The sequence below is a fragment of the Propithecus coquereli genome, unplaced genomic scaffold, assembly GCF_000956105.1.
Source record: "Propithecus coquereli isolate 6110/MARCELLA unplaced genomic scaffold, Pcoq_1.0 Scaffold897, whole genome shotgun sequence".
NCBI lineage: Eukaryota > Metazoa > Chordata > Mammalia > Primates > Indriidae > Propithecus > Propithecus coquereli.
The window spans coordinates 246,569-261,855 of record NW_012155251.1 but is presented as its reverse complement, the minus strand read 5'-3'; the positions used below and the strand labels follow the sequence as shown (position 1 = coordinate 261,855).

The 15,287-nt window shown below is 36.6% G+C and overlaps 1 protein-coding gene across 1 annotated transcript in view; it reads right to left on the bottom strand.

Annotated features, from left to right (window-relative positions):
- Nucleotides 1-1,051: 1,051 nt before the first annotated feature.
- The window catches only part of HAS2 (hyaluronan synthase 2), a 28,144-nt gene continuing 13,908 nt past the window's right edge, over nt 1,052-15,287 (bottom strand). The window contains exons 3-4 of the mRNA XM_012664464.1: nt 4,526-4,627; nt 1,052-3,057 (exon numbers count right to left, since the gene is read on the bottom strand). Coding sequence (XP_012519918.1) covers nt 2,128-3,057; nt 4,526-4,627 — 1,032 coding nt within the window. The 3' untranslated portion in view covers nt 1,052-2,127. The remainder of the gene's footprint in view (nt 3,058-4,525; nt 4,628-15,287) is intronic.

Genomic DNA, 15,287 nt, shown 5'->3' with positions numbered 1-15,287 from the left:
TTTTGGGGATTTCTACCTAAAGATAAGTAACATTAAATGATATATTATCTTTTACCAACCCTGATTTTTTTTTCTATAAACCCCATTCTTAAATCCATACCATTACAATCAGAAAAACAAAGCTCCCCCTTCCCTTAGGAAAAAAAGGCAATAATCTTATCAAAAATATTTTATTTACAAAAAAATTAATTATACTATACATCCTATACTGGAAATACATTGAATAATTGCTAAAATAAATACAGGCAATTAATTCAACTTTTTATAAGAATGAGAGAATTTGACATTTGAATGTTATCAAAGCTTAACTTAGAACATAAATAGTTAAAAAGGCAAACTCAAGTTTTAGTCTCATTTATTGGCATGGTGTGTTTGTTTCCCACAAGCTCCCCAGTCAGTGAGAGCCTGAGTTTCATAATGTTATATACCTTTTTGTACTCGGAAGGTAGAACGTGCAGCTTTTTCTTAGGCAGGATAGATGTAACACAGATGACTGCATAAAAAGCAGAAAGGCAGGAAGCACGAGTTTAACACTTCTCCATGTCTGCTCCACTCTCCTGTCTGCTTCACCACAGTGCTGTTTATGCAACTATTCCTGTATTTTGATTGTGTTTTTAACACAAGTCTACACAGCACCAGCTACGAGGCAAGATCAATTGTGTGAAAAGTCAAATTGGATGCTTGAGGCTAACTTCAGAGTACCTATTTTTATATGTGCCACTTCTTGATATACTTATTGAAACTTAATATTAATTTCTACTGTGTAGACAATTTTATATAGGCCAAGAACAGGAGAGATGAAGCAACAATCTGTGTAATTGAGAAAAAAATATCCTCCTTCCCTAGAAGGTAAAAGAGGACACTTGTAGCATAAATCTGCCAATTTTGAACCTACGTGTTTTAGACTTATTATAATTCATTCAACTCACATGTGCAAACATCATGCCGACATGTAAAGTGAAATGGCAAGCTGAAAAATAAGACAGGTGAAACATGTTCAATATCTAGATATGATCTGGTAAATTCAGGGCACAGAACAAAACCTTTGATGAACTGCACTAAATTTGTCCAAATTACACAGATAATTTTTCCACTTTCCATTTTACTTGGCCTGTGTAAACACTTCCAGAATCTCCAAAGATTATTCATCTTTGATACGCATGGTTTGTCCAATGCTGGATGCCTACTTTTGCCTTTCAAGGACTAGCACTCCCCTTTTTTTAATCTTATGAAAAAATTGCACTTTTCTACCCTTTGGCCTTGAGTTTCAATGACTTTTTTTCTTTTGTACACATGAAAGTATGTGTTTTTACTCCCAAAGTGTGACAGGTATATTGGCCTTTTCTAAAAGAAATGAAAACAAAAGTTAAAATACTGAGAGTTTAAATACTTTTTTCACAGAAATAAACTATTCAATTTTAAAAGGTAGAGAGAGAGAGAGAAACATTTTATTCTTTCTATCATGAACATCAGTCAACCAAGCTTCACATTTTGGGCAAGTTTTTGAAATATGAATTCTTTTCAGAACTTATTTTATTTTAAAAAAAAGGAGGAACAGGTGTATTTTGGCAGAGAAGTAAAATATAGAAATATGTAAAATTTGTTTTAAAAATTGGCATACAAAATTTAAAAACACAGTACAATTATATCAAAATACAGCACAGCCAACGGCCTTTAAATTTCCTTTGGCATTTCATTTGGTAAAGTTAAAAAGAAAATCCTTCCTAAAAAAAATTATGAAAACAGTCCATAAGTTAGGTTGTATAGGTTGAAAGAACTTTTCCTTGAGTTTCCAAAATCTTTTTCTTCCATGATAACCCACATAAAGCATGGCTAGTGAGGTATATAGGACAAAACACTTTCAGGTGGATGTACAGTAAGGAAAAAGTGCATAAACAAAGAATTCATCCCATTTTCATAGAAACAACAGGTTAAATCTGAGATTCTTCTTGTTGATGTATTGTTTTACTTTGGCAGAATGAAAATAAACCCATAGAAATGTCTTTGTTCAAGTCCCAGCAGCAGTGATATGTCTCCTTTGGTGGCATTATCTGATGCCACAATACTGTACAGCCCCTAGAGGAACTACGGTGGTATCTATGACTGCAAACGTCAAACCGTGTGAGATCATACATCAAGCACCATGTCATACTGTTGTCCCTTCTTCCGCCTGCCACACTTATTGATGAGAACCACATACAGCGTCAAAAGCATGACCCAATAGCATGCATAGAGCAACGTTCCAACAATTAGAACTGTCTGTTTGGATTCTGAAAATGGCTTTTTGGATTCCTTATAAATGGTGAAAATCACACCACCCAGGAGGATTGTAAACCAAACTGACACTGGGATGAGTCCTATGAAATTAACAACAATGGTTTTCCTTCCTGATGTGCCCCACCCAGCTTTGTTTATGGTTGCGATCGCAAACATCTTGGCGGGAAGTAAACTGGACATGTATAACACTGAGTAGAGAGACATGAAGACCATGACGATATTTCCTCTAAGGCAGCTGGCAAAAGATGATTTGATGAGACCTACTAGCTGGACCGTTAACAAGAAGAGGAGGATGTTCCAAATTTTACCTCGGTAGAAAAGCTGGATTACTGTGGCAATGAGAAAAAAAGGAAAGAATCCAGTGATAACCGCCTCATAGGTCATCCACAAGTGATGTTTGTGAAACCACATTGCATTGTACAGCCACTCTCGGAAGTACGACTTGCTCCAACGGGTCTGCTGGTTTAACCATCTGAGATATTCTATAGGTGTTTCAGTAAGGCACTTGGATCGAGCTGTGTATTTTGTTGCATAGCCCAGACTCAGCACCCGGTTTGTTAGATGCCTGTCATCACCAAAACTACATTGGTTGCCCATAAATTCCTGATTATACCAGTCTTCCACAAACTCGTGCAGCAAGGAGTTTCTGTACATTCCCAGAGGTCCACTAATGCACTGGACACACCCAAAATAAGACTGACAGGCCCTTTCTATGTTAAAAGCCATCCAGTATCTCACACTGCTGAGGAAGGAGATCCAGGAATCGTACTTGTTTAAAATCTGCAAGAAGGAAAATATAAAAGGTAAGTTTTAGATAAAAATACCAACAAAACCTGTATCATCCTGAGGTTACTACCTAAAGTGACGTTTGTTATTTTATCATCCTATTTTGGCATCCTTCCTCTTTCTGACATGATTATGTTGTGTTTTCTCCGATTCTGTGTTACTAGATTGATTTGGTAAGTTGTTGTGTGCATATGTTGGGATTCTTTGATGGTGAATATGTTTTTCTGCTTCATCATTCTCTGTCCTCTTTTTGCTATGATTTTTATTCTTGTTCTTATCGTTGTGCTATAAGATTGAGGTTTTTAGGCTTTAGCTCTCAGTCTCCAAATTCTTCTCCCAGGCACTCTTTCCTACCATCTAAGATTTGAAAGTTTTTAAGTTCTAGTCCCTTATATTCTGGTTAATTTCCAAATCATCCAATCCTTGGCTGTTAATTTTCCTTCTCCCTTCTCCATACTTTTTCACAATGCCGGTGATAAAAGAGTTTGCTCTTGTCTCCTGGCAAAATTTGAATCCTAAAATAATGCTTAATATAAAGGCTATTGAAATTTTTTTGTTTTTTTCTTGGCACTATTTCTAAATTCTCTCCTCTGTCTCAACTTTGTTCAGTTTTTATCTGGATTTTGCATGCTTTCTTTTTTATCACCAGGCTATTTCTTTGTTATTTCTAATGCAATTTCTTTGCCTTTACTATCAACCTGCATATACAAAATGGGTCATACAAAAACACAATATCTAAATTTTAAAGTCAATTTTCCATGTGCTTCTCACCTTTTGCCAAAATTTTATCTCATGTTTCAAGGAACTCATTTTTATTTTTACATATTTTCACACATTCATTTTTCCATTCCACAAACATCCATCTACCTTCATTAGTATTTGTTTCTCTAATCATTTTTCCATCAATAACAAATGATGGGTCATATTGGAAAATTCACTTATTATTTCTTTCTTTGCCTTTCTCACTAGGATAAATTTAAGTTGTTGTTTCTTTTTTCTTCCTATTTTCCAGTTTGGATTTTTGACCAACCACATATTAACCAGTATTTAAATATATAGGTATAAGATATATAATCCATTCCCTATAGCAGTTATGTGTCTTTACCCTTGTAACTAAATAAACTCCAACATTAGAGTTTAGCAGAACATGAAATACTAAGTTATGGTCCAAGGATATATGGTAGAAATTATTGCACATTTGTGTTATTAGTATGTTGCATGTAACTTATCAGCCACTATAGACATGGGTTATACCCCAGGATCAAGCAAGGAAATCCTAAATTATTTCAATTTTTTATAGGAAAAGAGGCAGTGAAGTGGGTTCAAGGCACATTCTAATGTGTCTCCAACACCAAGAACAATACCTGGCACAGAGTCAGCATGTAATAAATGTATGTTCAAGGAATCAATGAGTCAGAGTGCTATTAAAACTGTCTCATACAAAAGATGTAGCCATATGTACCTGCACATCTCCCCCAACACCTCCAACCATGGGGTCTTCTTCTAAAACTTTTACCATCTCCACAGATGAGGCAGGGTCAAGCATGGTATCTGAATCACAAACCTGCAAAGAAGAAAGTAGAAAATGAGTTAAAGAGAAGGTAGACCTGAGTGCACTGCATACAATCAAAATTGGGCCCACATACTACGCCTCATCTTTATTATCAGGAGGCCTCAGTCAGCAAGTGTCATGGGGATGAAAGAGAGCTCGTTATATCATGGCCAATACAAAAAGCTTACTTTTTAGCAAGCTTAATATATTTAAGTTAATGACATTGCTGGGCAGAAGAGCTGAAGTGATGTGCTAGGTATGACCTGTAGGGTGACCAGCGTGTCCCAGTTTGCCATGGTTGTCCCCAGTTATGGCAATGAAAGTCTCATGTCCCTGGTAACACCCCTGGCAAACTAGAATGTTCGGGTACTCTAAATGTCTTTTTTTCCCCAGTTGCTTTAAATAAGGCTTTTAGGCAATTATTTCTCAGGTCTGAATGACAAGAAGATCCTACGACATTTTTGAAAAAGAGATGTATTTAACAATGGTTTTCCTCCTATTTTATTTCATTTTTTTAAATTTCAGAATATTATGGAAGTACAACTAATTTGGTTATATAAATGGTACATTCTGGTATATTTTGCACCATTTGAGTCAAAGTTATAAGTGTGCCCATCACCCAGGTAGTGTGCATTGTACCTGTCAGGTATGAATTTACCCATCCCTTCCTCCCCTCTCCCACCTGCTTGATTTCTGATGAGTGTTATTTCCATATGTGCATATAAGTATTGATTGGTTAGTTCCAATTTAATGGTGAGTACATGTGGTGTTTTTCCATTCTTGTGATACTTCACTTAGAAGAATTATCTCCAGTTCCATCCATGTTAATACAAGAGGTATTAGTCCACCATTTCCTTTACAGCTGAACAGTACCCATGGTATACATACATATACCACATTTTATTAATATGGTGAATAAAAGAAGAACAATTCTACAGATGATGATATAGTTCTGAAGCAAGATGTCCATATGACCTGGGCTTAGCAAATGACTTCACAAAGGGAGCTAGCTTTAAAGACGTTTAAAGGTATTTAAAGACCTTTAAAACATTTTTTATTCTAAAGCATTAAGTGTTCATCTAGTAGATGTAAATCACTTTAAGCTAGTCTAGGAATGTCAATTATTGCTTTTAAAAATAATCTTTCTACGGGCCAAGAAAAAGCAATTCTGAATCCAAACAAAATACAACTTCAAGAAAATTATTGGAGGTAGCTGATACCTGTGCATCCCTAATAGGTATTTCTATTGGAGGCCAAAGTGGGGCAGGGTTATAATCAGTACTTTTCTCTCCAGCCTTATTTCTGAGTCAATTGAAAAATTAAACAGAAGAATAAAGTAGATGCAAAACCAAACTATCACCTGTAAACTTATAAAGCTGGTATGGAGAATAGGGCTTATATCTGCAGAGAAGTGGGCTTCATAATTCTGTTCCCCTGTTTTAGACACCTTACTAAGTCCCAGACAGGCTCTAAGTGGAACTAGGCTCCTCCTGCAGATGCAGTATACGCCCCTTCAAAACGCATGGCTGCTGCATGGTCCTGGGATGTAGCCCACTCCCAGAAGAGGGAAGGAGCTGGGCTTCCTATTACTCCTTCCATGCTCACTACTCAGATTAAGTCACTCCTCTTCTCTTAAAAAAGAAGAAATGAGATAGTGGGTAAAGGCCAGATGAGTTATACCTGGAGTTTCTTCCACATGATCAGAGAAAAATCAGAAGTAGAAAAAAAGTCGGAAAAAAAATGTCCCCATCTCCCTATCACTGCAACACTTACTCATTGGACACGGTATACTTTTTTGCTGAATGCGGAAAGACCCTAGCAGACGTAAACTTATCAGCCATTACTCTGCCAGCAAGTCTGGCTAAACTGGTTGGATCAAATTAAGACTTAGCCTATTTCTTTATATCAAAAGTAATTATCTTAACAGTTCTCCAAACTACTCTATAAAAATAGTTAGCATTTGATATGTGAGTTTTGAATAATAAAAAAATAATCAATTTGTAGAAACATAAAGTCTGAGTTGAAAGGGACCTGAGATAATATGGAACATGAATCCCTTACATTATTGGCTAAGGAATCCAAACATTTTAAAAAAGTGTCTGTCTCAATTTTACTAATAGCTATTTTTTTCTGAAAAGGTTTTATGTTAATGAAGAATGCTGGTAAAAAGAGCAACTTAAATGCATTATTAAAACTTATGACATATGGAATATATGGGGCATCCAATTATAAAAAGTGAACTTATCCCTTTAGCAAAACTATAGCAACTTTGGAGTTAACTTCTGAATTTTTTTATTTTGTTTTGCTTGTTTATATTGAGCGCACTCATTCTCTAAACAAAAACTCATTTATTGTTTTTTTTGGCATTCCATTTAGGTTCAACATAATCACACTTACTTTAAGAAAAAAAAAATTAGGTAGAAGCTAGGCATGAGTCTATCATTGTACAAGTAGGATGTTACTAACACTTGGGTTTGTATCCAAGCATTCCAAGCCTCCATAGCTTAAACAAATTCCTCCAAAAGCGGTGTTTTGCCTCTTCCATGCCTTGTCTGTCACTGGTTTGTATATGGCTACAAGCTGGGCAGAAGGTCTGTGATGAGGGTAGAGAAAGGTGAAGGCAGAAGTCCAACCCATCTTTAGAAACCAGCATCCTGAATTTATGGCCACACCCACCTCTATTGACTCAAGGGGAAGAGGTAAAACCAAAAGGCTAAAATAAGACTAAAAACAACAGGAAGGGAGCAACCCAGAATTAATGTTCAAATAAGTCTCCTGCTTGTGAGCACAAGCAGGCCAGAGGAACTGTCTCTTTGAAATGACTAAATTGAAACCAAACTTCAGAGGTTCTGCATATTTAAATTGGTCCTTGCCACTCCCAGTTCCTAATAGCAAAGTGCCAGAAGTTCTCTGAGAGAGATTGTTCACACAGTGAGTTTAGCTATGTCAGAAGAGAAAGCTCAGAAATCTTGGGAAAGTGTTTGTTATAGTGGGATTTAAGAGCTTTAAAAAAGTTCATCTTCTGGATGCTATTTGGTGATAGAATGCAAACTAGAAAGCCACAGTCTTTGTTTGACAATCTGTAAAAGCATGTGCATTCAGGGACACAATGACATGTACGTATTAGGGTATAAAGAGCCTAACTTTTGTCCTTAAATTACAGATGGCAGGAACAGAATTTCTAGCTGTCTCCTCACTAATTAATAACAAGTATGCAATTTCATGAATGTTGATTATTTAGGTCTTGGTTCCAATCTGTGGAAGACATACACAAGTTCATGCAGAGTTGAACCACACATAAGGAAAAACTACAGGACATGATTTGAACACAGGACACAAAACAAACCGAAACATCTTGGCCACACTGAATGTATCGCTGTAATTTGTTGAAACCACATGATCACTAGTTATAAGTGTTCTTACTAGGAGATATGGAAATGAAGCAAAGTCACCAACTTTTGAATAAACAGAATGAAACATGTCAAGACAAAAAGACATTATTGGGAGTAACCAGCCACCTCAGTTTTAACCACAGAATCATCAACTACAGTGCATAAGGCAATCACTCTTACTGCCTCACTACTCTGGCCAAGAGTTAATTCCCTCTCTTTCCTCCCTAAAACAGGGTTGGCAAACAGACCTACAGGTCAAGTCCAGCCTGCCACTTGTTTTGATATAGCCTGTGGGCTAAGAATGGTTTTACATTTTTAAATAGTTAAAAAAAATCAAAAGAAGAGTATTTTGTGACACATGGAAATTACATAATATTCCAATTTTACTGTTTGTAAATAAAGTTTTATTGGAATCCAGTCATGCTTATTCACTTACATATCATTTATGGCTGCTTTCACTCTACAACAGCCAAGTTGAATAGTTACAGCAGAGACCATACAGTGTGCAAAGTCTAATATTTACTATCTAGCCTTTTATAAGTAAAGTTTGCCAGCCCTGAATTCAAAATAACTGGGCACCGGGGAAGGGTTCTGCTTTCATAAAAATAACAATGAAGTTGAGATTAAATATGTTTGAAGCCCCAGTGCTAATTTGGTAGATTTTTTTAAAGTTACCTCTATCCTTAAGTTATGAAGAGCAGTAACTGTATAAAGTATAGGATTTCAATAAACTAGATTTCCTTTAGCCAAAATTTTACCTATTATGAGAATAAGGGCCCATAGAATCAAGAAGCCTCAATTAAAGGCTTGAGTCCTGTAACTTACTACTTCCATTACCTTGAACAAGCCATTTACCACCATCATGGCACATGAGTGAGATACTGCATGTAAAAGTACTTTGTGAATTACAAAGGACTGTAGAGGCCAGGTATGGTGGCTCAATCCTAGCACTCTGGGAGGCTGAGGTGGGAAGATGGCTTGAGCCCAGGAGTTTGAGGGTGCTGTGAGCTAGGCTGACGCCACGGCACTCTAGCCCGGGCAACAGAGCCAGACTCTGTCTCAAAAAAATAAAAAACAACCAAAAACCAAAAACAAAACAAAGGACTGTAGAGAAATATTTCATTAGTATAAGGTAATAACCTTTAACGTTTTATATTCCCAAAGTAAACCCACATCTAATCATGGCAATCATTACTACAAACAGATGGTTCCTTGGAATCACTAAAAGGGGCATGGGAATTGATTACATGCAGAGAATCTCTTAGCACATGAACAAATTCAAATTTATCTGGAACCATCTATAGCATTTCTGTCCATTCCAACTTATCTTACTGATCTTAAAGGTAATTTACCTCACAACACTCTAAACAAAAATTCCCTCTAGAAATATTGTTATTTATTATCAAATGCCTATTAAATTCTAAGATCCAAGTCTGAAATGCTAAGTCTCCATGTTTCACTTTTTAAAATGTCTTTCCTTTCAGATGAACTGATGGCTCTTCTCCCTACTTTTCATATCACTTCAAAGGGCATTGAGAGCCAACACAGCAAGAGGAAAATCTTAATTGCTTTGGCTGCCTTCAGTGAGGGAACAGGTGGGAAATAAATCAAGACTCCTTCTGTTGCTACTGGCTTTACCTTTTTCCTGCTTGTAAAGCTCAACTTTCTTAACCTTGACCCTTCATCTTAATCTTAACCTTTCATCTTAACCTTGACCTAGTAAGACTATCTCTAGAGCACATAGAATTTACACTTGGTCCCTACCACAACTTAATTAAAAAGTAAAGGGAAATTTTTGCAATTTTCTTTCAATTTTCTTTTGCAATTCTTTCAATTTCTCTAAAGAAAAAGGGTAAGGACCAAAACCGAAAAATTCACAAATAATTTCTTACTGGCAAATAAGATGGTGCCATTCTCCCTGAACTGCTAACAGTGTAGCACCACAGTAAATATACTACTGAGAGGAAAAGCAAACACTATACAAGGCCTTGGGATCAAATAGATCTGGGTACCAATCCACCACTTCCCAGTTATGTAATAAACATGGACTAGTTTGTTAACTGTGGACTTCTTACCTCATATCCCTAAGCCTCTGTTCCTTACGGATAATCTTATCTACCTCGTAAGTTTTTTGTAATGGTTGGTTAGCTAATGAGATAATGTATGTAAAACTCTTAATAATGGCTAGCTCATAGTAAATGCTCAATAAATGAAAATCATATATAATAAGAAGTGATAAACCAAAACCAGAGGCACAAATTCAGGACACTAGTCCAAAGAGAGAGGGTCCTGCTTATAATTACTGTAAATAAACTATGACTCACTCAGAGACAGGGGAACCAATGCCTCACCCAATATTCAACACATGTAAATGAGTTGAATTCTTGAGCAAACAATGTAAAATTCCTTAGAATGGGTTGTTAAGGAGGAGGAAAAAGTAGAATAATTACAGAGTAGTTTGCAGCTGATTAAGACTCTTTCATGACCTGGAATGTGCCCTTGGGGTACAGTGTGTGAAAGTTCATCATGTAGCAAAGGGTGGACCCTGGATCCAGTGAAACTTACAGACAAGTTTGTTGTATCTTGACTTGACAACTCTTCATTAACATTGAGCTTGCTGAATGTGACGCTGCATAACACAGGAACATCATCTTTGGTTTCAGAAATATATAAATGTAGATGACAAACTGTTACTTTTTAAAATCTAGACCCTGAGAATTGCATTTTTAAATAGTTTAAAACTCATAAGGTATGGTCATTAATTATATTACAACAAACTTCTAAGACTATCAATCCTGTATGACACTTTATTTTTTTTAAAAAAATCTTGATTTTCTATTTATATGGATTCTGGATAAATGGAATTTACATGTAAGCACACACCCAAGTTAACCAGCCTCAGACTAAGCGGCAAATACGAAATCATAAAATCTAAAAATGTTAGTGCTATAAAAACCCTTTGAAATTAATGAATAAAAAAAAATCCTCAGCCGGGCGCAGTGGCTCACGCCTGTAATCCTAGCTCTCTGGGAGGCCGAGGCGGGCGGACTGTTTGAGCTCAGGAGTTCGAAACCAGCGTGAGCAAGATCGAGACCCTGTCTCTACTAAAAATAGAAAGAAATTAATTGGACAGCTAAAAATATATAGAAAAAATTAGCCGGGCATGGTGGCGCATGCCTGTAGTCCCAGCTACTCGGGAGGCCAAGGTAGGAGGATCGCTTGAGTCCAGGAGTTTGAGGTTGCTGTGAGCTAGGCTGACGCCACGGCACTCTAGCCCAGGCAACACAGTGAGACTCTGTCTCAAAAAAAAAAAAAAAATCCTCAAAGAAAAGATAATTTTTCTTTTGCGAAAGGGATTGGGGGATGGGGAGGATGATCTTCTCTTACAGTAATTAGGTTTATGGTACAGGATCTCAAGTCTAGCCAATGGAAAGCCTTTACATTATGGACACCTAAGCAGTTTGGCACTTCTTTGTTACTGGTTTTAAAAGGAATTAGGAAGATATAAGCCTTCCTTGATAGAATAAATTGTCCAAATTTTTATAAAATAATTCCTGCCTTAAGCCAACCAATAATCTCTCCCAATCATTAAAGCAAAAAAAGGAGTTATTTGGTTATTCTCGTTTCCTTTCTAGGAAAACTTAAACATGAGTGAAATTTATAAAAGGTGCAAAGCAAAGGTAGCAAGCCAGCTGGAAAAGTGGGAAACCAAATGTTGTCACCTCAAAGGCTTAAACCACGAAACACTCTTATTCCAAATGTTTGGAATTCTCATTACAAAGAAGGTAATCAGGGAAACCTATAATGGTGGCCCTTAAATTAGGGCTTATATTCAAGAACCCAATTTTGGGGGAAAGGGTAGATTAAAAGTGAAAGTGAGAAACATGACAATAACTGATAAATGAAAAGAAAATTCTGATATCCCTTTTTGTTTTCTTTTGATCTTGCTCTAGCAGAGCCTCCAGGATGTTGCCAAAAAGAGTTAAGATGTCAGAGGAATTAAACCAGTACTGAGTTAAGAGTCCTGAACTGGGAGGGATCTTATAGATGATCTGTTCTATCACACCAATTGATGAATCAACAGAGACCAGGCCCTCGGCAAGTAAACAACAGAGTTGGGTATAGAATTCAGACTTCCTTGTTCCTATTGCAGTGGGCTCTTAATGTTATCCTCCAAAATGAGGGACAAAAAGAAACACTATTCTCAACATTGGCCTTCAAATATTTCAGTTGCTTAGGCGTTGTATACAGAACAAGAACCAAACAAATATTACATATAGTTGATTTTTGTTAATCAGAGTAGTTATGGTTGCCAGGAATATAAAGTTGCCAGGAATGCTGAATTACTAAATATTGAAAATTTTCTTCCAGTAGAAATATAGTTTTAGGTTTCTCCAAGCCTCTGGTCACAACATGTTCATCTACTGATCAATATATAACCTTTTTTTATTTGTGATTCTGTTTAAATATATCTTATTTAATATATATTGTTGATCCATTAATATTGAACTCACGTCCAACAGCACAATAACTCATGGCTGAAGGAAACTCATCTCCATAAGGCATATCACAGGCTTCTTATGATTAGGAACACTAGACACTACTTCAGTGTACACTTAGGCGCCATTTAAAAGAGCTAGGTCACCAAGAAAAAGCACAAAGAGGTGAAAAACATGGCACTAAATAACCATGAGGAGGATAATTGTTTACAGTCTAAAAGCTGAAAGAAGGCAATCATCACCTCATTTGACCTCAGTGGGAACATGTGCATTGGATGACTCCAAGTTTTTGCCACTGTGAGCATGTATGCAAATGACTAAAGCACTGTGAGTATTGACCTTGAGGTTCTAAGTAAATTTTAGTGAGTATGCAAATTTGTGAATACAGAATCCATGAATAATGAGGGTCAATTCTATTGTTGTAGATGATATACCTTTACTTTTTTCCCACTCAAAGAATTTGTGATACCTAGGATATTGCCAGATTAAATTAATAATAAAAATGCCTCCTATAATCTTCCTGCTTAGAAAATGTTCATATATATTGTATAATTTCATGCCTAGGAAATCCCTAATACACACATCCAGGGATATTGGGGTTTTTTCCCCTTTGTTGCATAGGCTGGTGGCCACTTCAGTTGTAATATGCATGTTTAATGATAAGAGATAGGGATAAAGCAATTATATAATCCAGACAAAGTATATTTTAAGTCTTCTCATACCATTATATAAAAAGATACAAAACAATAAATATAATCCCAAACTGTTTTAAAATAAGGTAAAAATAGAAGGGTATATATAGGAAAGTATTAGACTATCAGTTGTGAATTTGTGGCAGATAATTTAAATTTTGCCCATTGTGCTTTTTTTATATTTTTAAAACACACTTCTATAAACATGTCCTACATTAGTAAATTAAAATGCCAGTATAAACACTATTTTGAAGAGATAAGCAAGATTTTTACCCTATATTAAGCCATACCCAGAACAGGTCAGAATCTGTTTCTTTTTGAAAAACAAAGTTTCTCTAGAAAATATAATGATTCTGGATTTTTAAAATCTTCCTCAATCTTTTTCTAATTTTTCATTCCCTTCATCTTCTTTTCTCAACTTTTTTCCCTTCTGTTTTTCTATTTTCTCTCTGAAAGCAGCCATCAGCATCATCACATAAATTTGCTACCACACTGGCTTTCTCCTTGACTACAGCTTCCCTGGGTGTCCCACGTCAGCATTCAGTATTTGAATGGCTGCAAGACTGAGACAGTAGTCAGTTGAGAAGACTAGAGATGAAAGCTGAAACAGACGGAGGAAGAGGTGGTAAATGGTTAAGCCTTGTTCCCAAGGAGACCAGAAGAAACAGACCCAGAGGTCTCAGGAGCAAAGATGGAAAGGATAACCTTGAGACAGGAAGTGAGATTGGGTATTCTTGAAACAACATAAGCAGAAAAGAGTAAAAAGATAATCTCAATAGCATTCAAAACTAAAACTTTTGACTTTCCCTTTAATAGGAAGCAAGGTCATCTGTTAGCAGTTAAGAGGGAGGAGTTTGGATAGGGCTCTGGGAGAGTGGTGAAGGTATGAAATAATAGGTTATGAGAGCAATAAGCAGGACATCTATTCAAAAGCAAGTGAAAAAAGTGCTGATGAGCGCCAAGGATCCAGCTGCAACTGGAAACCAATCCTTTTGGCCATCTCTCTCCACAGTTAAGCAGTATTCTCCAGCAAACATGTGAGCAGATGGTCAATTCCATCCCTGGTCCCATTTTCTCTTGTGTATTACCACCTGAACTTTGCTTCCTTCTTTCCCTAACCAGCCTGCACTCCAAGTTCCCTCACTTGTAATGCTTAGTAGCCAACATCCTCAAACCTCTCTCCCTTTTGGCTTCCTGTGGCTTCTGCTTTGCAATTCTCGAACCATAGGTCAATCAGAATAGAAGATGAGAGTGATTAGTGGTTAGTTTTAACCTTATGAAATTGCCATTCTTACATGTCAGACATGGTTAAATATCTGGGGGTGGCAGGATAGCATTACCAGTTTCCGAATGCTAAGAGATTTGTACCCTTGTATGAGTGCTTGGAACTGTTGGAGAGTCCCAGGAGGCATCAGGACCTAGTTAGCAGCAGCTGCCTGGGTCAGTCTGTCTGGAAGCTTCCTCCATCTCTGCATGGAGGAAGGGAAGTTCTCAAGCCTGATTAGGGCTCTAGCAGGAAGCCTATTCTAATATTTCATATTTTGTATTATTTCTTCCTGGACAGGCACAGTGTAAAGTTGTCAAGGATACAAACAAAATTCAAAACAAGAATGATGGGAGAAGAGGGTTGGGAGGAGCTGATTAAAAAAAATAAAGAAAAAAAAACACCCCGCACAATGAGGCCTTGATTAGAAATGACAAACGTAGCAGTTGTTCTAACTAAAATTAAAGACAAAATATCAAAACAGATGTTTTCTTGTGTTAGGCTAAGAGTTTTATTTTTCATATACTCTATAACTTCCCACTAATGCCTTCCTTTAAAAATATCCTATTAGTCTCTCACCTAGGCCCAAAGTTGTACCATATAAATCCCGAATGTCCTGAGATAACTGAGGCCACCTTAACTGTGGAAGTTCTACTATTGAGAAATTAGGAGAAACTTGAGAGAGAAACTCTCCCAGCTACCTAGAAGTGAGATTAATACGCAGATTAGTATAATGAAGAAATGCCTCAAAACCCTTCAGATGTTAACTAAAGTTAAGCCTATGGTGGCAATTGACAGATACTATAATCTTTGAGGAAGGATTAG